This window comes from Scardinius erythrophthalmus (genome assembly GCF_964197995.2).
Source record: "Scardinius erythrophthalmus genome assembly, chromosome: 7".
NCBI classification, from domain to species: Eukaryota; Metazoa; Chordata; class Actinopteri; order Cypriniformes; family Leuciscidae; genus Scardinius; species Scardinius erythrophthalmus.
The window spans coordinates 10,560,691-10,587,599 of NC_138227.1; the positions used below are offsets into that span (position 1 = coordinate 10,560,691).

At 37.1% G+C, this 26,909-nt stretch overlaps 1 protein-coding gene across 5 annotated transcripts; it reads left to right on the top strand.

Moving 5' to 3' along the window:
• Positions 1-426: 426 nt before the first annotated feature.
• nars2 (asparaginyl-tRNA synthetase 2, mitochondrial) lies at positions 427-22,025 on the top strand. Of its 5 annotated transcripts, XM_081369798.1 has the most exons (18): positions 427-599; positions 1,826-1,936; positions 3,046-3,142; positions 3,338-3,378; positions 8,870-9,110; positions 10,112-10,221; positions 10,680-10,800; positions 10,912-11,052; positions 12,778-12,858; positions 13,031-13,134; positions 17,256-17,388; positions 18,226-18,324; positions 18,438-18,475; positions 18,702-18,768; positions 20,251-20,388; positions 20,649-20,746; positions 21,373-21,399; positions 21,860-22,025. In XM_081369798.1, exons 5-18 carry the CDS (start codon positions 8,946-8,948, stop codon positions 22,002-22,004), a joined length of 1,467 nt encoding a protein of 488 aa, XP_081225924.1. In that variant the 5' UTR covers positions 427-599; positions 1,826-1,936; positions 3,046-3,142; positions 3,338-3,378; positions 8,870-8,945; the 3' UTR covers positions 22,005-22,025. The 5 variants fall into 5 exon arrangements, 4 of the variants coding, with proteins under 4 accessions (XP_081225924.1, XP_081225923.1, XP_081225925.1 ...); XM_081369797.1 differs by lacking the exons at positions 427-599; positions 1,826-1,936; positions 3,046-3,142; positions 3,338-3,378 and having other exon boundaries at positions 8,719-9,110; XR_014030405.1 differs by lacking the exons at positions 427-599; positions 1,826-1,936; positions 3,046-3,142; positions 3,338-3,378 and having other exon boundaries at positions 8,731-9,110; positions 20,653-20,746; positions 21,860-21,951.
• Positions 22,026-26,909: the final 4,884 nt, after the last annotated feature.

The following is a 26,909-nucleotide window of genomic DNA, read 5'->3' on the forward strand; positions in this document are numbered from 1 at the left end:
TGAGAGCGTTTAAAGTCCCCATGAAATCAAAATTGACCCTATTTACTTTGTTAGCGCATATTACTAGTCTTGTGGTGAACAATTAATCCGTGCAAGAAAATATTAAAAAAAAAAAATTTTTACCATGGTAATCTTTAATCAAAATCTGAAAATGCCCCTCCCCTCTGCATTGGAGGACCTTCTCCGCTGACGTAGGTTTGAGGAATTGGTTTGGGCCAGAGTGGTAGAGAAAACACTCTATGGCTAAAAAACACTCTCTCTCTATGGCTCTGGTTTGGGCAACGCGTAACCACTCCCCTCAAACCGTTAGTCTGCTATGAGCAGAGATGGAGAGGAGGAGCGCTAGAGGAAAACCCTGCCCTCTGTTCAATATTCCGTTTCACTGGGAAATACGTCATAACACTGGAGAAAAGTCGTTTGCAACTTCCGGTTCACGGGGACTTTAATAGTCAGTCCTCTTCTAACATGTCAACAACAAAGAAATCGACAGTGTGGCAGCATTTTGTTAAAATTGATAACATGAAAAAGGTCGAATGCAAAGTTTGCAAGCAACAGTTTTCCACAGCTTGACGACAAACATGACATATCATCTAAAAGTGGTAACGTTAAGCTCACTTGTCTGCGTTAGCTTGCCCTGTCTGTTTTGAGTAGGCTATATGAACATATTAGAATTTGCATATTTCAATGTTTTAGTGTGATAACCTAACTTTTTTATTTTTTATTTGGAGCCTAATGCGCAATTGTGCTGTGCTGTTGGTGTGTTAGTTTTGAGCCTAGGATGCTTTATTTTTCAGTTATTCACTTTATTTCGTTTCTGCTCTTGATCTGGTTTGTTTAATAAATATTATTTTTTTATTAAAGTGGACGTGCCTTTTGTGTTTATTAAGAGTAAAAGCTTTAATTTAATATTAATAGTCTATTCGTGTCTCAGCTGCGACGCTGAGCTCATGTTCAGCCTCGCTCGGTGCGAGGACATGCACGGTGAAATGATAGCGTCTGACAGTTATAACTTATTATAACATATGACAAAAATAATTGTCTAAATTATGTTGCATATTCCTCAACAGTTCTTGTGATGATATCACTAGTTGACAACATAGTACTATTTTCGGAAATCATAAGCTATGATATTGCGCAGGTGCACGTGATGCAGCGCCGTCAGAGCTGACAAACTCGAGTGTCAGACTCATTTCAGTGCAAAATAATTAGGTCAAAAACGATTTAATATACTGCAAATAGCCTACTAGTTGTTTATGTTTATTTATAATTCATTTAGGCGGACAACAAGGCTACCAAGTCCTGCGCAAAGTGCGCATCTAATTAATTTAACGGGGTTTTTTTCTAACGTCATTTTTAGTCGATTTTAGTCGATTTCTAGTCGAAAATTTCAGGACTTCGGTCGACCAAGATTTTCTTTGGTTGAGTACAGCCCTAGTTTTTACCTCTAATAACACAGCCACGTCCAAGTGATCTGAGGGTGCGGGCGCTTCCTGCTGTGTGACGTGTGCGCAGACTGGTGCATAGATATATACAATAGAAGCCGCCTTGGCTACGCCAGTTCAAGGAACGAGGCGACATCTAGTGTGTATATATCTATGCAACAGTCTGCGCACACGTCACACAGCAGGAAGCGCCCACGCCCTCAGATCACTTGGACGTGGCTGTGTTATTAGAGGTAAAAACGATATAAAAACTGTTCGTTTTCTCACATAAACCGCTCGTTTCGTGTCTTAGGCCATCAATGTGTACTTATGATGGGGAATTGTTTAATTTGGACGATGGAGAATTGTTTTAATTTGGACTCTGTGCTTGTGTTTTGAGACAGTGACCATCGACCTGCATTATATGACTGACAGACAAGAACGGTTTGACCTAAAAATATCAAAATTGAAACTACTGCGGAAACAAAGACACCTACATCTTGGATGCCCTTGAGGTAAGCTAAAACATACCAAAATTTTATTTCAAAGTGAACTATCCCTTTAACATCCGTTTTCAAAACTGTGCAACTCACCGAGTGGTTAGTGGTGTTCGTTGATGATTAAAAACAAGTAGCGTAGCGAAATATAGTTCATGTCATGTTTTATTTGCCATTTTGTAAAATCCCATTGATTTCTGTTGGAGGACTCATTGCTCGTTGATATTATGCGCTACCGGGAACGGAAAAGACGCTTCAGACTCAAATATCGAGCGGAAGTTTATACGCGGTTGTGAGGTATCTAAAAAAATAGTTCCACTATAGCAAATAACACGGATTGAAATCATACATTGTGCCGCTATATTTGTTTTTATTCATCAACGAACACCACTAGCCACTCGGTGAGTTGCACAGTTTTGAAAACGAACGTTAAGGGTTGTTTTAAGGATATGTTCGTGCATGCCCATAGACAGCCACTCTGAAGCGGTCAAAGGCGATTCTAAATGAGTCAAAAAGAAAATAGACTCAAAGTGCTAAATACCGGAATTATCTTTTAAGTTAGTTTTTTACCTAAGCCTATTGCGTTTGTATATCGTACCCTAACAGTTTAAGAACACTTATTAGATTTAATTAATATATGAAAACTGCACTCTGACTGCAAGTACAGTTTTTTAAAGATTTGAAGTGGCCTACACTACAAGTGAAAATTCCAATACAATTAAGTGGACTTCTTTTTAACAATGGCTGTTTCAATAGGAAATGCAGGAAAGAAAATATATTCATCAAGCCACTTCAGTAAATCTTTAAAGCCTCACAACTTACGTTTGTTAGTAATAAAAATAGTATATTCTGTGACTTACAGAGCCAATTACTGAACTACAAATCCTGGACGAAAACACAGTTCTCTGTGAAATTTTTATTTCGAAATAATGCAATGCTAAATTAATCAAATGTGCCATTGATTAATGCTTGAAAAATGTTCACAAAATTATACAGATTTTAGTTAGAACATAAATCAGCGTCACATTCAAATCATTTTCCATTTAAGTCCACTTCAGGAAATTGAATGCTATTTTGAATATTGCTATATTTAGAGCAGTTTTTTTTTTTTTTTTCATTATTTCCAGCATAACAATCCATTGATGATCATGTTCTCCAGAATCATTTGAGAAAGTTTCAAAGAGCATCTTGTGCTTGAGTGGAACCAAGAACATCAGACCTTCGGTAAAAACATCTATCACTAATTTACATTTCAATAGTGACCTAGAAATCTGAAAATCTCATTCAATTTACACAATAATGTTGCTTTGTTTATTTGATTTTTTTACTAAAACTTTTGTACTAAATTTCATAATAGACTTTTGAACCCCTCTGTATACCATTTGCTGTTTGTGAAAGTATTTTGTCTCTGTCTTGCAGAAGGACTGCTTTCGCACAGATGAAAAATTGCCTTAATGAGGGTACAGTTGCCTTACGTTTGACCTCTATTTATGAGTTATTAAAATAACCATCACAGTATGATATAAAAAAACTAAGTTTTGAGGTCATTATAAAGGGTGTAACCTGCAGGAAAACTGTGAAAATGAGAACTGAGGAGCATTTGAAAGAAAGTACCAGAACTTCCACAAAAAAAAGATCTCAAATGAGACTTGTGAAAGGTCAAAGGTCACTCTTCAGGATCTCTAGAGAATGGAGTAAAGGTGCATCAGTCAACCATATCAAGAGCTCTGCATAACACTGACCTGTTTGGGAGGGCGGCACAAAAGAAGCCAGTTCTCAAAGAGATCCATGTGATAAAGCATAAGTAGATTTTGCATAATAATGACCGAGTTACATGGGAAGATGTTTTGTGGTTAGATGATATGCATCAGTAACATGCATCATGGCACAAACCCTGTCCACACTCAGAGTACTAAACCTTCGTCCCATGATATTTTGAATAACAAGCTGAGTATTTGAATTTTACCACTCTAAGATGTTTCAAATGCTGTGGGTTAAAACACATGATAATGTGAGCTCGATCCAGCTATTTCCGATGATGAAAAGCTGACAGGAAAAAGAGCAAGACGCAGCAGAGAGAAAGCAGTGTAATCGGCAAATTGAAGTCCCACTTTCCCTTATCAGCTTCTCGCAAACAAAAGGGACAAATTGATATGTTGGAGTTAAGGTGCTGCTGTAAAGATATTGGGCCGCTCCTGAAGGATTTGTCCAGTTAAGCTCATGAAACATTAAGCAGTGACAATTCCATAAGATCAATAGAGCGCATCGCTGTTCTGCTGCCTTTGTTATTCTTTCCTTTCGTTTCTGTCTCAGGATGTTGTTTTTTACCATTTTACAAAAACTTCCTTCAGAACCAAGTCAGATCTCAGTTCATTTGCATTAAAATGCATCTGAGATATCATCTTTTTTTATTTTTGAATATTTTTGATTAATTTAATCTAATATAGAAACATATTTTTAATGTCTTTGAAAGAAGTCTCTCATGCTCATCAAGCCTGCATTTATTTGATCAAAAATATAGAAATATTTCAAAAAAAAAATAGAAATAAGATATTGTGAAATATTATTACTATTTAAAATAATGGGTTTTCTACTTGAATATACTTTAAAATATAATTTATTCCCGTGATCAAAGCCGAATTTTCATCAGCCATTCTTCAGTGTCACGTGATCCTTCAGATATCGTTCTAATATTCCAAGTCAGAGTTGACATTTAAAAAAGTCACAATTACCTTATACTAATATACTTTATAAACTTAAAGTTTAGTTTTGTACAATTTTAGTATCATTTTAGTAATATAGCTTTATCTGGTTTAGGAAGAGTAAGTGCACTATTCTTCTGAATTCAGCCTGGAAAGATTTTGTATTTGCTTCCAAACAGAAAAGAAAATGATGTTTGTCAAAAGAATAAATCATTATTGGGTATTATTATTATAATGACTATATATTTGACTATAATGTATGTCAACTAACTATCATTAGTTGAGTATATGTCTAGGTTAAAGGAACACTCCGACTTTTTGGGACTTTAGCTTATTCACAGAATCCCCCAGAGTTAGATAAGTCCATACATACCTTTTTCATTTCTGTGCGTTCTGTAAGTGTTATTTGACGCACCCACCGCTAGCCTAGCTTAGCACAAAGACTGGATGTAAATGGATAATGGTAGCATACTAATCCCAATAAGTGACAAAATAATGCAAACATTTTCCTATTTACATGTTGTGATCTGTATAGTCACAGCGTGTACAAATAACAAGGCTATATGAGACAGAGACCATTTTTAATCGTATAAATACTGGGAACTATATTCTCACTAGGCGTAGGAGCACAGCTACTTGGGCGGAGTGATTAGCGCAGCTAATGTGGTGAGGAGCAGAGAGTTCGCTCAGAGTTGGAGTAATAGAGTCAGCAATTTCTAGATAGTAAATTTATAGTTTACAATCATGGGTGTTCGCTGTATCTTGTCTTACAGCTTCCAAAGTTTGTAACTCCTCGTCTGTGTATTCTGGCTTAAAACTATATGGTTCTGGATCTTGATTTGATACCCAGTAAAATTCCTCTGACAATTCCTCAAAGTCAGCCATGATCACGAGTCACGTTCGCTACTAGCTAGTTAGTCACGTTTGTTTTGTTTACGGAACCATCAACAGGGCTTCTCGTGTGCTGCGCTAATCACTCCGCCCAAGTAACGTTAGCTGTGCTCCTATGCCTAGTGAGAATATAGTTCCCAGTATTTATACGATTAAAAATGGTCTCTGTCTCATATAGCCTTGTTATTTGTACACGCTGTGACTATACAGATCACAACATGTAAATAGGAAAATGTTTGCATTATTTTGTCACTTATTGGGATTAGTATGCTACCTTATCCATTTACATCCAGTCTTTGTGCTAAGCTAGGCTAGCGGTGGGTGCATCAAATAACACTTACAGAACGCACAGAAATGAAAAAGGTATGTATGGACTTATCTAACTCTGGGGGATACTGTGAATAAGCTAAAGTCCCAAAAAGTCAGAGTGTTCCTTTAAGATTAGTTAGAGTTAGAATAAGTTGACACGTAGTTGTAAAGGAGAATATCTGTTGGAGGATCATCACAATAAAAAGTTATCAGATATTAAGCAGACAGTCTACTAATACTCTATAATGAGAGTTAGTTTACATACAGTTTCATAGTTACCTTTAGTCAGTAGAATAGTGGACTATCGGGATAAAGTGTTATAACTTTAACTAAGGAATTAACAATGACCAATTAATTTGTTATAGTATTTATTCATCTACTATATGTTAACATTAGTTAATAATAATACAACTGTTAGCTGAGATCCATTAAATAATATTAACAGATACAACTTTTGTATCCACAGTATCAATGGCTTTTTAGATGAAGTCACTGTAATAATGGCAGTTTTGATCATTCTAATGATAATGGGGAAAATATCCAATTTAATATTTAAAAGAGAAACATATTTGGGTGTCAGTGGAGGGGTAGCCTACTTAAGGCATATTTCATGCGGTCGTGGGGATTGACAAAATAAAATTGACAGACAAAAAAGTTGGGAAGCTCATATACATGGGCTGCATCCGAAATCACATACTTCCCTACTATATAGTTGGCGATAACAGTGTGTGACAAAATAAGTATGTCTGAATTCACAGTACTCATAAAAGAATAGGCAAAAAGTACCCGGATGACGTACTACTTCCGGTGAGATTGTAAAGTGTGCATTTGATGGACACTTTACTATCCCATGAGGCCACGGGAGAAGATTTGTGATGGTAGGTCACATGATCATGACAACATGTAGTCTGTCCAGATTGCATTACTACACAGATTCATACTAGAACATACTTTTTTAGCAGTCGTGAAGTAATTACTTATTCAAATTAAGTACCTATTCGAGAGTATGCGGTTTCCAATGCAGCCATGGTCTCAAAGCTAACAAAACTGCAGTTTAAAACCTAAAACTCCAATCATGTATGCATTGATTATGTTATCACTACATTCAAAACTCATTCCTTTTTCTTCCTACTCTTTTTTTGTTCACATTTTTTGTGCTTAAGGACAAAACTCTCAGACTCAGGCGGTGTCAGTGCAGTGGACAATAGACCATCATCAAACGCCGAGGTTACAAAGGCTTCTCTCAGCAGGACCTGTTTTGATCACTGTCAGGTGTGGGGCGAGAGGCATCTGAAGTCTGTCCCTCGGATGGCATCACTATTTTGGCTATATCAGAAGTAAACGAACAGCGTGACGTGAAATCAATGCTGCTTACGGTGCACTTGCATATCGCGAGCTCCGCAGGAATTGATGATAAGCCGCTTGAATTAAGGGTCAATACAGCTTGTAGAGTCAGTCAGGAGAGAGGCGAGGACACTGCTGAGCTCCCAGCTTTTAAAACAAGATCCATGTTTGTGTTGGTTAATCACATATTGATTCAGGCCAAGAAACAGAGAAATAATGATGCCCTGAACTTGACTACACAATGTCTCTCTTTATCATTTGCATGCAATAAATACAGAGATAATATTACCTAGATGTTGGAATTTGAAATAAACAGGCCTGTTGCTGAAAGGAACGAACAGCTGACAGTCACACAATCCTTTTCTGTAGGTTCAACTTTAGCTAATGCATCACAGATTCATCAAATATCTGGTAAATTGAATAGCACCAAAAAGCAAACAAAGGCTCAGATAAATACAATTATATAACATGTTGTAAAAATAACATTAGCATTGCCTTTGGTGAGATGCAGTCCTCAGAGACGCTAAACATGCATTAATAATTCACTGCTGAAGATGCTGAGCTAATAAATAAGTAATTAAATAGATTTGTCTTGTGAATGGCTGCTCTTGTAACTCCCTGCATAGCGGACTGATGGAGTTACAGCGCCATCGTGTGGAATAGAAATGGTCTCGTGTGAGTGCATTTACAGTCATGTCTACTACACAGGAATAAGTGTTAAGTGCCATTTAATGATTTTAAATAAAGAAATACATACAAAATAGATTCAATAAAACCTGAGTAAACCCTAGTGATTTGTATAATTTATCGCTAATTTACATGGAATGGCTCATGATGCACCATGTTTGTTATGATCAATAAATTGCCATGAACATTCCAGTATGTTATGATTACTGGATAAGGATTTGAAAGACATCAAGCATACCTGGAAAAATTATATTCACTACAGAATTTATTTTTTCAAGTGTGCAGACTTTTAACATTTGCAATTAATCTTACAAGTAAATGCGCTGTCTTGAAAAGCATTCCCAGACAGCTAGTGTGAACTTGGATAATCTCGGATAATCCCCTAAAGTACCTGATGATGCCTATTTAGAAGCCTAGCTACATCACAGTTGCGCTGACCTTTACAAAAGTCTTAAAAAGATTGTTATTGTAGCCTAGCTATGACTTAAGGCCCATTCACTGCAAGCAAGAACGATAACGGGTGTGAACGGGTCTTTAGGTGTGCTGGGATATTTAAATTGTATTAAATTTAAATTGTAATTCCTGTTAAACATGTTGATATAAAGTATGTATGACTGAGCTTCTGTTACCTTCTGAAATTCATGATTTTTGTTTTGTCAGTCGCGACATTCCTAGGACAATAACTGTATTATTAAAACCTTAATAAGCAGCCATATGTGGCTATGGCGCTACTGGATAGTAATATGTAATTCATGTAACAAAACAAACTTTTTTTTTTTTTCTTGCTAAATATTTTTTGAACAGATTCGGACACTTTACTGCGCATGTCAAAGTTCAACCAATGGGATTCTACGTACATGTTTCGTTCCTCATGACGTCGATTCGATTTCAGGAAGCGCATGGAGAGCAGTGAATGTCAAAAACAGAGACCGACGAGACTTACCAATCGAGCTGTTGTAGAAGTGCATGAGTTTTATCACCACACATTAACAAAAATAACATCATATCCCATTTACAGGACGTGAACTGCACTGTTATTCAAAGCGGAAGAGGCAGAGAACATCAATCTGTGTTGAATCTCTCGCTCATTTGACATGCTGTCGCTCACATTACCGCGGATCCCTGCTGTCACCACATCATTATTCTGCAGATGTAGCTCAAAGTTCCTTCAACGACACTGCAGTCGCATGTTGTCCAAGAAAACGAGAGTATCCGAGGCGCTCGCAAACAAAGAGACAGGATCACATGTTAGAATACAGGTGAGAAGAACAGTACCCGAAATTATTAAGGTGTTTCTTCAACTTACAGTTTACGATAACAGTTTATTTTCCATGCCCTTTATGTGAAGATCACGTTAAAATTATCTTTGAAACATTTTTACCACCCTCTCATTTATTTTCTCTATTTTGACTATTATGCATCGATTTAATTGGAATAGATCCAGACTTTACTTTTTATTATTACAATATTATTAATTATTTCATATGCATGCACATACATAGTTAATCCTTTCATTACTACCATCAATTTGGTCATAATAAAGTATATATTTTTGATTATTATTTAAAAGTTGGTGTACTTGTTTACCAAAGACACTGAAGGATCAGTGAAGAGCAGAGATTAAATAGATGAAGGTAAATATTATTGTGAACATAAATATTATATTATTTCCAATCAAACTGTACAATTATGCATAAATGTAAAATATTATGTGTGTGTATATTTAGGATACATACTAACAAGACAGAGTAAGCTTTTTACTCCAAAAATGTTTATAATGTAATTTACCCCACAACAAATTATATCTACAGAACAAAATTAATTTGATATGTGGTAGAAAGTTGATGGCGTGTGCATAAACCAGGGTAATTAATTTTAGTTAACTAAAATTAAAACCTATATATTTAAATAAAAGAGGCGTATTGCACCTAGTTAACAATGCTGCATTTCTTAATTGAATCTATTCGATGCTCTAAAATAACAAAATTGAGATAAAAAAAATAATATATAGACATACTGGTAATTTAAAAACTAATAAAATTGAAGAATAAAATAAAACCCACTAAATTAACTAAAACTTTAACTAAAATTAAAACGAATTCAAAATATTCATTTTAACACTGGTATACACTGTTGGAGATTGTTAATGGACAAATGTAAGTAGCGAGAGGCTGAAAAAAAGTCCACAGGACAGAAAGTGCCCAGAGTTGTATAAACGTGATCATTTTTTTGTATGTGAACATGTGTGCTGTTCCTGCAGGGCTGGGTTCGATCCGTCAGGCCACAGAAAGACAACCTCTTCTTACATGTGAACGATGGAAGTTCATTGCAACCTCTACAGGTTGTTGCCAGCTCACACCTGAATACCAGGTGCTATTCTGTTCATGTGCAGTTGTGTATTTAACACTCTTGAATGAATATGAATTACTATTTCAAATGTCATGAAAGTCTTGATATATACAGCGAGCGACTTCAAAAGGTTATTTGGACACTTAAGCCACACAAATGTGTATGAATGTCATTGCAGTAAAATATCAATCCAAGTGACATTTATTTTAATTGCATTTTAAGCACAAGCATACTTTTCAAACAAATTTCACAAAATTAGGTTTCAAAGTTTTAAACAATAAGTACAGTTTTGATTTAAAGGTAACTTTTGGCCCTCTAGTGGTTAAAAATGAAAACGGCATGCATTTTGCAGAAGAACATTGTTTTGGTTTTGCTTCGGCTTTAAGTGATTAATATGAAAATGGCATTTGTATGTGTTCAAATACTTTTTTGGGCCAGTGTAGATGTGTATTCTTGATATATCCTCTCTTCTTGTGAAGAGACCTCACGTTTGGCTGTGCTGTTGACATCACTGGCACCTTAGAGAAGAGTCCAAATAAGAAACAGAATGTGGAGTTAAAAGCTCAGCGCATTGAAGTGGTTGGAGAATGCAATCCTGTGGTGAGTCTCTACATTTAAATTGAATCAGTCAGATAAAACTGATAAAAAGTGTTTTATATAAAGTCATGAATAGGTCACACTTGCTTTAGTGACTTTGTATGTCTGCTCTAGGACTTTCCTTTCAAGATCAAGGAGCGTCATTCTCTGGAGTACACCAGGCAGTTTCCTCACCTCAGATGCCGAACAAATGCCTTCAGCTCCCTGCTCAGGATTCGCAGTGAGGCTACAACTGCTATCCAGTCGTTCTTCAGGGTATTAAAGTCACTTTAAACACACTAGTGTTCAAAAGTTTGGGGTCAGTAAGATTTTTAAAAATGTTTTTGAAAGATGTCTCTTATGCTCACCAAAGCTGCATTTGATTATTGCAAATATTATTACTATTACACTATAACTGGTTTCTATTTTAGTATTTTTTAAAAGGTAATTTATTCCTGTGGTATTAAAGCTGAATTTTCAGCTTCATTACTCCAGTCTTCAGTGTCACATGATCCTTCAGAAATCATTCTACTGTAACAAATGTGTTGCTCATTGATAGTTAAAAGTACAGTAATTGATTTCGGAGAAATGCTGTTGAAAGTGGATTGGACTGAGCAGCAAGACACATTTGTGGCCAATCAGCAGCAGGGGGCATGTCTACTCATGATGGGGGAGGAGAGAGAGTGAGCCAATCAGCAGCAGGGGGCGTGTCTACTCATTATGGGGGAGAAGAGAGAGTGAGCCAATCAGCAGCAGGGGGGTGTGTCCACTCGTGATGGGGGAGGTGAGAGAGCCAATCAGCAGTAGGGGGCGTGTCCACTCATGATGGGGGAGGAGAGAGAGTGAGCCAATCAGCAGCAGGGGGCGTGTCTACTCATTATGGGGGAGAAGAGAGAGTGAGCCAATCAGCAGCAGGGGGCATATCCACTCATGATGGGGGAGGAGAGAGAGTGAGCCAATCAGCAGCAGGGGGCATGTCTACTCATGATGGGGGAGGAGAGAGAGTGAGCCAATCAGCAGCAGGGGGCGTGTCTACTCATTATGGGGGAGAAGAAAGAGTGAGCCAATCAGCAGCAGGGGGGTGTGTCCACTCGTGATGGGGGAGGAGAGAGAGTGAGCCAATCAGCAGTAGGGGGCGTGTCCACTCATGATGGGGGAGGAGAGAAAGTGAGCCAATCAGCAGCAGGGGGCGTGTCTACTCATTATGGGGGAGAAGAGAGAGTGAGCCAATCAGCAGTAGGGGCGTGTTCACTCATGAAGGGGGAGGAGAGAGAGTGAGCCAATCAGTAGTAGGGGGCGTGTTCACTCATGATGGGGGAGGAGAGAGAGTGAGCAAGAGAGAGATTTGAAGAAAGACTGTAGAAAGGGAGATGGCTGAGAGACATTAAAAAAGAGGAAAGGTCAGAGAAAAAGAATTATGATCAGGCAAGAGCTTTAGGACCCGTGTTAATATTAGAAAAGTTTTCCAGCGCTGGAGAGACTGAAGAGGGAAGGCCTGAAAACGAACGCACAGGTCGAGTTGTTTCTTCTCCATACGTGAGTAACTGCTGTTGTTGTAATGTTAGCTGTAGTAACAGGACAGTTTTGAGGGTCATTTGTCTGGAGCTGCTGTCGACTAACAACCAACTCGTGCTTGTACTCTTGTGTGCGTTATGTTCATTTTTTGTGCTTCCTTGTCATTTGTATGTAATGCATTGCACTCTTGCATTGCGTGTTCGTGCATTTTGGGAGGGAAGGGTGTGTTAGTTTGGGTTGATTTCAAATATCAACAGTGTTTCTCAGAAATCGGTTACTGCACCTTTAATGTTAGTTAATGCATTAACTAAAGTTTTCAAATGGGACCTTATTTTCATACAGAATTAATTATCATTCTTTAATTTATTCTATATACATTTATATCCTATATAATTTATACATTGCAAATGAGTGAAAATGTAATCCTCACGCAGCTTGTATGTGAACACCTCTCTTGTAGATTCATTGTGTTAATTGTTGTTACAGGAGAACGGTTTTGTGCAGATACACACACCAGTAATCACCTCAAATGACTGTGAGGGAGCTGGAGAACTCTTCCAAGTTGAGGTGCATCTCAGATTTACATCATTTATATATTTAAGTATGTATTGCTTAGTTAAAGGGTGGACTGTGAGATGTAGCAACAAGCAAAATGATATTGTTTCAAAACATGGTACATTAATACTTTTGATTCCTCTTTGAATCTACAGTAAATGACCATTCTGTGTGTTCTCTAAAGCCTGCAGGTGATAAGAAAGACTCAGATGACCCCAACCCACATTTCTTCTCAGTGCCAGCTTACCTAACAGTCTCAGGACAGCTACACCTGGAGGTGATGGCAGGGTAAAGCCAAAAACACTTTAAACACTCGTACACACCATGTATCAATATTCAAAAGTTGGTCTTAGTTTTATTTAATTATTATTAGGGATGTCAGTTGATTAGGAAGTTTAATTGTTGTATTGCATATCAATATTTGCTGAGAAAAGCCCTTAAAGGTGGTATCAGCGATTTCAGGCCCAAACATAAATGATCACATTCATCTAGTATTTCGCTAGCTGCACGCCCCATAAGCATGCTGTCAAAAAACCGCGTCTCTCTAGGTAGCCTAGGCTCAGAGATCTGCACACATAAACAGTTGGTATCAACATCACACAAAACCAAAATAAATTATGTTCCAACCAATCATCGACAGGGGCGGGTGTTGTGAGGTTTTGCGCTCGTGCACGGCTGCCTATGACGGCTGCACGCGAAAATCTCACAACACCCGCCCCTGTCGGTGATTGGTTGGAACACTATTTGTTTGGGTTTTGATTGTTTGGCCAAACAGACTGAAAACAGCTGTTTTTGTGTGCGGATCTCAGAGCCTAGGGTTTTCCTACCACGTCAAGGGGGGCGCTGCTCTTGTAGCGACCGGTAGCGTGTGCAGCGTGTGCATCGTGTTTGTTTGGTGTGTTTAGTACACAAAAGTTGTCTCCCGTTTAGTTCCTTGTTTTGTCTATGTTTTTTCTGTTACCCGGAGCATTGTTTGTTCTTTAATATATTGAAGATTCATCACATGGAATGGATTGGTTTTGGTTTTTGACGTTTTGGACATTCTTCTGGGTTGTTTGGAGTGCTCAGGAATCTTCACGACATCCAACGCTACAATACAGCCGGGAACTGTTGCTCCAATTGCGTGGAAATTATCCATGGACTGTGGCGAGCTGGAGTACGGACTTGCAAGGAAACACAAGGTATGAAAATTGGGATTTTAATATCAAGACAAGGAAGAGGGGGAAGCGCGGAGGAATTCGACTGAAGCTAAAAAAGTTGGGGTTTAAGCGCATCCCACTGCCCAGTATAATTCTCGCGAATGTGCAATCCTTGCGAAGAAAAATGAATGAACTGCAAGCAAATGTGCGCTGTTTACGGGAGTACAGAGATGCTTGTATGATCGCATTAACAGAGACCTGGTTAAACGGGAAGGATTGTGACACCGAGCTGTCTTTGGACGGGTTTGGGGCACCTCTACGGCTGGACCGTGACCCTTCAGTCACAGGGAAGTCTCAAGGAGGAGGTGTCTGTTTGTACGTGAACAATCGATGGGCAAAGACAGTGATTGTACGTGAGGAAATGTGTACTGCTGATATAGAACTATTGACTGTATCTATCCGGCCTTTTTATTTGCCAAGAGAATTTCAGCAACTTTTTGTTTCAGTGGTATATATTCACCCGAAGTCTGATGTTCAGAAGGCAACAGATATCATCAGTCAGGTGGTGCAGCGGTATCAGTTGCGTTCACCGGATGCTCCCCATTTTATTATGGGGGATTTTAACAAATGTTCCTTGGAAGGAGTTTTAAATTTCCAGCAATATATTGACTGTCCTACACGTCATCAAAAAACACTTGATTTATGCTATGGGTCAATACCGAACGCATACAGATCATTTTCCAGACCCCCAATTGGTTGTGCAGACCATAATGCAGTCTCTTTGCAACCATGTTATAAACCAGTGTTGCAGAGAACAAGGCCAGTCATTAGGTCATTTCAAAGATGGACTGATGATAGTATCTTACAGTTACAAGACTGTTTTGATCGGACTGAATGGGATACTTTTAAAACTGCTTGTGTAGACAATGATGACCTAGCTGATGTTGTGAGTTCTTATATTCACTTTTGTGAAGAGTCTGTGATACCTAGGAAAAATGTAAGAATCTACTCAAATAACAAGCCTTGGGTGACAAAATCATTGAAATATGTTTTAAATGAGAAGAAACGGGTTTTTTACCAAGGAACAGATTTGGAAAAGAGGCAGGTTAATAAGGAAGTAAAACGAGAAATTAGGAGGGCAAAAATGAAATATAAGGCATCAGTGGAGGAGAAGTTTATTAAGGGAAACATTCAGTCAGCATGGAAAGAAATAAAAGTAATGGCTGGCGCAAAAAATAAAGAATCAACTGAAATTACTTTGACTGAGTCTACGATAGAAAAGGGAGAGATAGCAAATGAATTCAATGATTTTTTTAGGCGATTTGATACACATGATTCTAACAAAATGAGTAGGGACTTTTGTTCTGGTTTGAAAACAGAGGAATATCTGCAAATTGATAAAGCTTCTGTTTTAAGGGTTTTACAGACCACCCAACAAAATAAAAGTCCTGGGCCTGATAAAGTCAGTGGGAGAGTTTTGAAGAGCTGTGCTTACCAGCTCTGTGATATTAGTCATTTCATTTTTCAGACCTCATTGAAATTACAGAGAGTACCCTCAGTGTGGAAAAAATCCATTATTGTACCGATTCCTAAAAAGACCAACGCCAAACAAATGAACGATTTTAGACCAATTTCTTTAACATCATTATTAATGAAGTGTTTTGAGAGAATTATTAAATTTTGGCTTGTAGAACATACTAGTCAGCTGATGGATCCGCTACAATTTGCCTATAGGAGAAATAGGAGTGTGGAGGATGCCACTCTGACACTCTTAAATTTCATATATAAACATGTGGATATCGGTAAGCATCATGCTCGTTTATTATTTATAGATTTTTCTTCAGCGTTTAACACCATTCAACCGTTTCTTTTAGCTGAACGTTTGCTTTCCGAATTTGATGTTCCTAAGGGTTTGGTGGCCTGGATTTTAGATTTTTTGACCAGAAGATCTCAATTAGTACGGGTAAATGGAGAACATTCCCGGGAATTGTATTCTTCAGTAGGTTGTCCCCAAGGCTGTATTCTTTCACCTTTATTATTTATTTTATATACAGATAGGTGCAGAAGTCAATATCCAGACAGACATGTTGTTAAATATGCCGATGATACAGTGGTGCTAAGTCTGTTAAAACAAGGTGACACAGAGCATGGGCCTATTTTGAAATATTTTTTGGATTGGTGTGAGAGTTCTCATTTACAAATTAACGTTTCCAAAACTAAGGATATGACTATAGAATTTTATAATTCTGTCGGAACTCCATCTAAAGTAGTTATTGCGGGTAAAGAAGTTGAGAAGGTCAGTTCATATAAGTATTTGGGTACATTAATTGATAAGCTTAGGTGGGTGGAAAACACAAATCTTATTATATCGAAAGCCCAAAAACGTTTATATTTATTGAGGAAGCTTAAGTCCTTTGAAGTGGACAAATCTATATTGATAATGTTTTATAGATCTTTTATTGAAACTGTTTTGACTTTTGCTATGATTTGTTGGTTTTATGGATTAAATGTTAAAAGTAGATCCCAGCTTCAGCGTATTATTAATTTAGGGTCAAAGATTACAGGATCTGTACAGCTGGGTTTATCTGCTCTGTGTGAGAGAAATGTTCTTAGGAAGTCTTTGACTATCCTGGAGGATACATCTCACATTTTGTTTTTAGAATTTGAACTGCTTCCCTCGGGAAAGCGATATAGAGTGCCCAAGTGGAGGACCGTTAAAGCTTCAAGGTCTTTTGCTTCGAATGCAGTTATGAGTGTAAATACTTATTTGAAACAAAGATAAAGGTGCCGTAAATTTTAAATAGTAGCTATATGAAGAATTATTATAAATGCCCGGGGTTTGTTGTTTGTTGTTTGTTGTTTGTTTTTTTTTTGTTTTGTTTTTTTGTTGTTTTGTGATGTTTTTCAAAATGTTTTGTGATGTCATTCTGTTTTTATAAAAATTTGTATGTTTGTGAGGTTGAAGCTACTTAAATTGCCCTGTAAAGGGACAAATAAAGATTTTACTACTACTACTACTACTACCTAGAGAGACGCGTTTTTTTGACAGCATGCTTATGGGGCGTGCAGCTAGCGAAATATTAGATGAATGTGATCATTTATGTTTGGGCCTGAAATCGCTGATACCACCTTTAATGAAAATAAATGAAAAACATTACTTTATTGCAGCATTGAATAGTCATTGCAAAATGTATTTATGATAAATCAGATCTGTAGCTTTATGAGAACCTTTAGCTAAACTATTTTGTGATTGCTGGTTGTCTGTTGCAGGGCTTTTTCAGCAGTGTACACATTCGGTCCTACATTCAGAGCGGAGAACTCTCAAAGCAGGAGACACTTGGCAGAGTTTTACATGGTAGAGGCAGAGATTGCCTTCACTGAGTCACTGGACGACCTGATGAAGGTAGAAAACGCTCTACTCCTCACTCATTTAATTACATGCACTGTTGAGCAAATGATTATGCTTTAAATGGATCTGATACTGTGTACAGTAGGGATGTCCTGATCAAGTGTTTTTTTTTGTGCCCCCAAACCAATCCGAGTCATTGAATATTGAGCATCTGCCGATAATGTCCTGACCTGATAATTGTATTTTTCTAGTGCTTGGTCCATATTAAAGATGTGCAGAGAGTTTCAGAGATGTGCAGGTGCTCAAATGTTAGAAAGGGGCATCTACTGTATCACTACAGATATATATATATATATATATATATATATATATATATATATATATATATATATATATATATATATATATATATATATATATATATATAAACAGTTACTATAGTAATTATATTTATCGGCCTAAAGACATTGGTAGATTTAAACATCTGTTACAATGGTAGACATTGTAAACAGACTGTGCGGTCACAATTATTAATATGGGACTACTGATATAAACTTCTTGTATTTTATATGTACAATAAGCAGAATAATTGCAACAAAATGAAAAAAACACTTTATTTGACTTAATTTTACTTATTTTACTTTAACTAAATATGTTTTGCTAGTACTCATCTGTATTTAAATGTAAGAAATATAAAATAAACATTTAGGTTGAAATTTTCACTGTTGTGTTACATGAGCGCTGAGAGCTTCTGTCTCTGGCTCAGCTCTGGCAAAGATGATCACGTGATGCACTGAACCGGTGTGATCGTACGGTTCAAAGGATTAGTTATCAAATGTTTTGTCGTTTGGAAGCTGCATTCTTTTTTTAAGCCTGTTTCTTATTTTCCAGGTAATGGAGGATTTATTCAAGGCGACCACAGAGCATGTGCTGTCCCATTGCGCTGAGGATGTTGAGTTATTCCACAAATATATGGCACCAGGACACAGGGTAGAACAAACAAAACTGTTGTTTCTTATGCAAGGAGCTGTAATAAGAGCATTGAGAGTTTCTCCACCATAATGGCTGTAATAAACTCTTTCAACTCTTTTGAACATCCTCAGGACCAAGTGGATCTCATGTTGAAAAGAAAATTTAATGTGTATGTATTATATTTCAGTTCAGTCGGCTTTTCCCGATTTTTAAGTTCTTTTTAAAATAGGCCTTGAGCTTGGGATTAGGCTGAATACAAGCTGTTACAAGTAAGAATTATCTTGAAAATAAAGAATGAATTATTTGTAATTTTTTAATTATCTGTAACCGTGAGCTCTGTGAAATATACATTTTTACTGCTCTCTTTAAAATCGACTTGTATTTGCTTTCTACAGCATTTCTTACACTGAGGCGATAGACATTCTGAAGAGCAGTTCACAGAATTTTACATTCAGTACCGAGGCAAGTAAATTTCATATGTTTGTGTTTAAAATAGTTACTACACTGTAAAACCTGATGAGTTAGTTCAACTCAAACCGTTTGAGGAAACCGATTGCCTTAAATCATTTAAGTTTATTAACTCAAACAATTTAAGCATAAAAAATTTTTTATTTGTTCCAAGTAACTCAATAACTTATTGGTAAGATAACTTGGGCAAATAAAGTTAATAGTACTAATTCCATTCAGTTAATATAACTTAAATCTATGAAGTACACTGTAAACCCGAATAAGTTGGCAGAACTCAAAACATTTAAGGCAATCAATTGTTTAAGTAAGCAGAACTAACAGATTTTTATTTTGTACTTAAACATTTCAAGTTAAGAACAATTAAAATGTATGAATACATTAATTCATAACTTAAAACTTTCATGTAATCTCAATGTGAACACTTTTATTAGTATAAACTTAGTTAGCTTTAAAAAGCTAATCTGCTAACATACTAATTTGCTAACATATTAGCAATAGTTTGTTATACAGAAGCACTTGTTGTATGAGCGCAACTATATAAAGTGATTATTTGCTTTCAAATCAAGCTGCATGCACCACTTGTCACCATGATGGTAACTATCCTAAACCCAACATTAACAGATATTCTTCTAAATCACTACTAAATCTCACACTTAACATTAATCTTACACAAAAAAAAAACATTATTACACTTAATTTTAGCATTTACTCTCCCTTTCGAGTGCCATCGGCAAAGCATGCTGGGAAATAGACATCCCAGCCGTTTCAGTTAAACTTAAGTTTGTCTAAATTAAAATAAATAATTTCATAAAACTCAAAACAATGAAACAGTTCAGTTTACTTAAAATATATCTGTTCTGTGAACTTGAATGAAAAAGAAAGTGCTAAATACTCATAAAAGATAATTTGACTGAACTAATTTGTTTAATTTTAGTTTGTCCTACTCAAACCAATTAATTATTTTGAGCGTTAGGGTTTACAGTGAGAGATGCACTATATATGAAATGCATGAAGTAAAACAATGTGCATTATCATTCAAAAGTTTGGGGTCCATTAATACTTTTATTCAGCAAGTATGCATTTAATTGATTAAAAGTTACAGTATAATTTTGCGAATGATTTCTATTTCAAATAAATGCTGTGTCACGGTTTCCACAAAAAATCTGAAGCAGCACAACTGTTTTCAACATTGATAATATTAAGAACTGTTTCCTGAGCAGCAAATCAGCATATTTGAATGATTTCTGAAGTGACACTGAAAACTGAAAGCTTTGCCATCTTAAAAAAAAAATCTTTTTACTTTATTTACGATCAAATTGGTGAGTACAAAAGACTTAATAAATATCAAAAAAAATCTTATCAACCCAAACTTTTCAGTGGTAGTGTATAATTCAGTTTGAGAATATTTATGTTTTATATAAAGATGTTTTAAGACTATCTATTCTGTCTTTGTCTTTGTCATATGCGTAACATTAGTGGGGCGGTGATCTTCATACAGAACATGAGAAGTTCCTAGTGAAACATTGTGGAAACGTCCCAGTGTTTGTCATTAACTATCCCTACGAGCTCAAGCCTTTCTATGCCCGAGACAACCAGGACCAGCCCAAGCACACTGTAAGAATGAGCTCTTACCATCAGTCTTTTCTCAAAGATTCACTCAAAGACTTTTCATATGTGTAAAAATGTTAAATATGATTATATTTGATGTGTTTGAAGCCTATTGAGTAAATGCTAAATATCAAACGGGGTAAAGATGTTATGAGTAGTAGCTATTTTTTAATTCAGCTTGTCCATGAGGCCTATTTCTTCTTTCTTTTCCTCACCTCCATGCTCTCACTGCTCATTCAATCATCCCTGATGATTCTTTTGGACAGGCAGCTGCCGTGGACCTCTTGGTGCCTGGAGTCGGGGAGCTTTGCGGTGGATCCCTGAGAGAAGAGAGAATAGAAGTTCTGAGCCAACGACTAGCACAGTAAGAATTAGAAAACAATTCCTCTTCGCATTGATATAAGTAATAAGATATAACAAATGCTGAAAATGTTTAAGACACTATAGTTCAAAAGTTTGGGGTTGGTAAGATTTATTAATGTTTTGGAAAGAAGTCTTTTCTGCTCACTAAGGCTGCATTTATTTGATCAAAAATACAATAAAAAATGTAATATTGTGAAATATTATAACCATTTAAAATAACTGTCCAGTCTTCATGGTCACATGATCCCTCAGAAATCATTCTAATATGCGGATTTGCTGCTCAAGAACAGTTTATTATTGTTATCCTATTCAGATGGTAATTGTTGTGGACGTAAGGTGAAGGAGCTGTCAAGTTGAGAAAGAACAAAATCACATTTGAAATATGCATGGTTTATACGGTCATGAAAAACCTGTGAAAGTCATGTGTATCCATTGACAGAAACATACATGAGCACTGTTTATCTGTATGTTAAAAATGGTTGTTGTTTTTTTAAAAGATTTTACTTGAATTTTGTACACAAATACCCAAAACAGAAAGTGATGCTTTCCAGACGATGCACACTTTCACAGATGTATTACTAGGTTCTATTCACTCTCATCTCCTGCATATTTTCCCTTTCATCACAGGGCTGGATTGAAGGATACATATGAATGGTAGGTTCAGAAGATCAATTTTTGCATCTCACCCATATTTTTATTCCAAACTGAGGGTATTTTTTTTACACGACAACAATGTACTAAAAACTGAAAAAGTTTTCACTTCGCGTTTTTCACATACAGACCACAACATTGTCAAAACGACCCCTGTTCACACGGATCTGCAAAAACAAATAAAAACGCTGTATTCTGCTGCCAGGCCAGTAGTTGGCGATGTCACTTTGTAAATAAACATTACGCGGCTATAGACTGAACACGTAATGCGCATGCCGCCACAGTTTTCACAAATTTATGTTAGATGAATATGGTATAGTTTTCAAAATCGTACACTTTAAAACACGCTTTCAAAAGATTTCTTTTTCAGACCCCCAAAACACTGTTGTTGTGTAAATAAAGTTTTTAGTTGAAAATGTTGTCATGTAAACGCCCTCTGAGAGAGCATCTTTGTGATTGAAAGGTATCTGCAGCTGAGAGAGTTTGGCTCTGTCCCACATGGTGGTTTCGGGATGGGCTTTGAGAGGTACTTGCTGTGCATTCTGGGACTCCACAATATCAAAGATGTGATTCCATTTGCAAGGTTCTCACACTCCTGCCTGCTTTGAAATAAAAGAAAAAAAATGATTGAATGTGCTTTTGTATTTTCTTCTTTTCTTTTCTTTCCATTACTGAGGTTAAACTTTTTGTTAAACTGAGTTTTTCACTTTTCATGTTTCAATTTATTGCACATTCTATACAGAGTTGCCAATATTGACTTTTTTTGACATAAAAAAAACAAATACATACACAATATATAAATAAAATAAGAAAACAAAAATAAATAAAAGAGAGTTAATGATATGAGTTATTATGAAGTGCTGCCCTGACCAGATTTTCCTCACTGCAACAACACACCTCTCAAATCATGAGTCCTATCTTCATCAAGAGGGGAGGCTCAATACTGACAAATGCAAACATCAGTCATGTGACGCAGGCAGGCAATTTGCTTCCTCCTTTAAAAGGTAAGTGCCATATTTTCCTCCTGTGGTCAGCTAATATTTTAGCACTCTTCATCAAGATTCCATTCACATTTATTGATCATCAAACTGGTTCTAACCCTCTGGGCTTCTTCATAATTGGGTCACACTTAGCTTCCTCCCGCCCGAAAACGGGCGAAGCCTTAAAATTGTACTTAACTTTGTCCTAGGATAACCAATCAAATATTGTTTTGTTCTATAATGTTTTCTGATTATTATATAGAATTTTTAGAATTTTTTATGATACTTTGCATTAATTATGTAATTTTTATGAGCTATTTTTTCCATTAGAATTAATATATATATTTTTATTTTTTTTATTTTATTTTTTTTTTCAATAAATGCAACATTTCACATCAAAATAGATTGCAGGCCTAAAAAAAAAAATATTTCAAGTGAGAAGAGCGCCACCTAGTGGCTTCAAAATTTATTAATTTGTGTGATGTCCTATAACCGCCCATAGGCGGCCTATAGCTTTTTTATTTATTTATTTGATTTATTCCCATTCGGAAAGAAAACAATTTATTACTAATCAACCACTGAATGGAACAACACACATTATATATCATTTTAAAGCTTAGAATCTCTTTTTAATGCATCTAATTAAATGTATTAATTCCCAACGAGTGCTGAGTAATCCCTCTAAAACCAAGTGTACCGCCAGCAGGCGCCACCTAGCTGCGAAAATATTTATTACCATATTTTTCAAAAATCTTGCCTTGATAAACACAAAGTTGATGTCATTTGAAAGCTTAGAGTCTGAACTTTACAGTGAATGTATCCACTTTGAAAAACTCTTAAGTATTGCTGAGTTATTTGCTGATACATAGAATTTCTCTTTTTTTCATAATCTATAAAATAATGTACTGCAATGTGTCAAAAACATCATACAGCTCATGAAACATTCTCAGATAATTGAAAATGGCACTTCATTTTTTACAGCATATTATTACAATTAAAATGAGCCCAAAATTAACATTATCTATTGCTTTTATGACAAGATATTCTTCATGGAGAAAAAATTGCCCATGAGGGGGTGTGAAAGACTGTACAAAAAGGCTATCTCTTTTCAAAATGCTGTAATTTTTGATTCCTTTATCCAAAAATTATTATTTTTTTTATCCAGATGCAGCTGACATGTAGGGGGACTTCACTAAAAAAGAATTTTCCTCCTACCTTATTTCCTTCCTGAGTTATTCCATGACAAATATGAAAGATATGCAAAATCATAATAAAAATTATATATATATATATTGTCTTTTATCCACCGTTTCTTGGCGGGACAATGTCCAAATGTAATGTAATTTATATTTTCAAAAAATTTTAAAAGAGTTCTTTCAAACGATACCTACCTTTTGACTCTCCTTGCTATAGTTTTGGAGTTATTATGATTATATTATTTTTATATAGTTTGGGGCAAAATGTGCTGTTTCAGTCTTACCAGTTCATTTCTCTCTGTGTGTGTGTGTGTTTGTGTATGTGGGTGTGTGTGTGGGGGGGGGAGGGTGTCTTTTTTGCACTCTTGATGTTTTAGAGCAGGGGTCACCAAACTAAGGCCCGCGGGCCGACTCAGGCCCGCCACCCCCCTTTGACTGGCCCCCCAGCCCCTCTGCCCCCCACTACTTGAACCGGCCCTATGAGGCAATCCCCAAAAGTCGTCATGGACGGTATGTCATGGTACGGGCGTCACGGTTTGGTGCATACATTTACACGGAGAATACACGGTATAAAAATAAAAAAACTCGCGTGCAATTTAATTAATGTAATGCGGAACTACTGTTAGATACGCGGATATAGGGACACCTAATCTGTAGCTCCGCCTTAGCTCTGAAGCAGGCTGCGATGTAAATATTGCTATGCTGGAATATGTTGAGAGAGAGGTGGGTGCGATCGAAAAGTCGTAAAGTGTTTACTTATATTTGTGTGTGTGTGTGTGTGTGTGTGTGTGTGTGTGTGTGTGTGTGTGTGTGTGTGTGTGTGTGTGTGTGAGGCGCGGCCGCGATCGGTGTGTGTGTGTGTGTGTGTGAGGCGCGGCCGCGATCGGTGTGTGTGTGTTTGTGTGTGTGTGAGGCACGGCCGCGATCGAACAGTGGAAACATAAAAACATGAAACGTAGCAGATTAATTTTCAATTCATTCAGGTACAATTACCAAACATATCAAGGTATTTTTATTAATTGAATTAATGAACTAATTATATAAAACTATTGTCAGTGCACTACAAATAAACTGTTGCCTTTACTTTATTAATAAAACTTATTTTTTTTTTAAAAATACAAGGTTTAAGACATTTATTTTTCTTTTGGTGGTACAGCCTGAGACATGCACAAGCCTTCTGCATTTTTGTTTTGCTTTTCCCTCCATTATACCGAACTCATACCGAACCGTGATGTCTTAACCGAGGTATGAACCGAACCACCTAAAAGAGAGTGCAGAGTTTTCAAAGAATAGTGGACCAACGATTATTTGTGAAGAATAACTTTAATTAAAACAAAATGTGAAGACTCGATTACAACTATTGCAAACCACTAGTAAAGATAAACAAATATGTGCCAGGAATCAAGTGTTGATATAGTAGTAGTGTGGATATAGTAGGCTAGTGGGGATGGCTGTGCCAGGCTAGTATTCTCTAGGCTACTACACAATGAGGCCTGCTGGTGGTCATTTTGGTCTGGGTCATACAATTCTATGTTATATAGCTGACCTGGACCCGGCCCCCCATCACAGTCAGGAATGATAATGTGGCCCCCAGAGAAAAAAGTTTGGTGACCCCTGTTTTAGAGTGTCACCCCTTCATTGCTGTACACTTTTTTTCAGCACAGTGGCTGATCTGTAGCTTGTACCACCAAAAGTTTCTCTGAGTTTTCCTATTTTTTCGTATTTCCCATTCATTTCCTATGTCGCCCGTTTTCGGGCGGGAGGAAGCTAAGTGTGACTTTTTTTTTTACGACCCTTTAACATATCAGAATCATCTCCTTGATTTTTTTGTGTGTTCATATAGGTAATAAAAGAAAAGTCACCAAGTTTCACCCCCATCCGATGAAGCAAAAAAATTAAACAATTCGAAACGTTCAAGTTTTCGCCCGTTGTTGAGAAGTTGTGTGTCCCTAAGCGTCAAGGTGCCAAGCATGTGCCACACCCCACTTTGCTTGTTAATTTTCCTATTAAGTTTTAGCTCCACCCACCTAATCTCAAGCCAATTAGGACACTATCAGGCCTTATAAATTGCACCTGTGCCCACAGCACCTTCATTCTGGTGCACATGGATGCACTGTGCAGAGGACTGAGTTCTTCCTTTGTTTTTCCCTGCGTGTGTGTATTTGACCATGTAAGTGCTTATTTTGACACTTAATCATTATTCTGTATTAAGTTTATCCTAAATGTGTTTATTTTGCTGTATTTCTTGCTTAGGCATGTTCTTTAGTTATTTACATATGTATCTGAGATTATATTATGAGTAGATGACTTCATGTATTGTTTAAATTCCTTTATTTCCAGTGGATTTCATGTTGATTTCATGTTATGTTTATTGTGAACTAAAACATTGTATTTCTGTTCTTGTAGAAACCACACGCTCACACACATACATTCCTAATAAAGAAAGATGCCGTGTAATTGAAGTGACTAGACTGGATTGTTCTTACCGACACCTCCACTGGTTTTCAAGCCAGCCACCTACACATCTCTATCAATCCTCCTTTTCATGGTCCTTCGAGCCGGAGCTCATTGATGATCAGTGGATATGTCTAGTCACTCCCTGCCCTCATTGTCTCAGCATGAGCGCCCACGTCGCCAAGCTCAGCTCCCCGCACGTTATGATGATTTCATCCTACAATATCCTCAGCGGTCGCAACCTACAGCAGAAGCACCAGAACAACAACTGCTCCATCCTGCAGATATTCCTGGTACTGGTCCTCATTATCAACCCTGGAAAGAAGATGAGTCTGAGGAAGAGCCAGAGGAGTTGGAATTGCCCACGGAGGGAGACATTCAGGAGGATATTCCACACCCTTATTCACCTGTCCTATCTGAGAGAGTGCAAACCCCTGAAGTTGAACACCAACATACCTCTCCAATAGCTCCCATTCCTGATACTCAGACTGCACTCCTACAGCAATTGGTAGAAGAATTAAGAAATCAGGGTAGACTAATCCAGCAGTGCATGCTTAGGAGCAGCACCCACTCCTCACGGTCTCGCTTGCCATCCCCTTGCCCTGATAATCTTAACCTTCAATCAGCAGCATCTCCACAAGCCCATACAGAGGACCATAGGCCCCCTCCTCTCCTACTTCAGCCACAGCTTCCATCTCCTCTGCCTCCTGTAAGTCGTGCCCCTCTTACCCAACCTATGCCACAGTCGTTGCAGAGCACGCATCCTCCTGGCTGTGGTCAGTTTCCTGTCACATATCAAGCACCAGCCTCATATAACCCCATGCTCCCAGCCTATACACTGCCAAATCAACCTTTGCCTGGTGTTTTGTCCTATTCTGTCCAG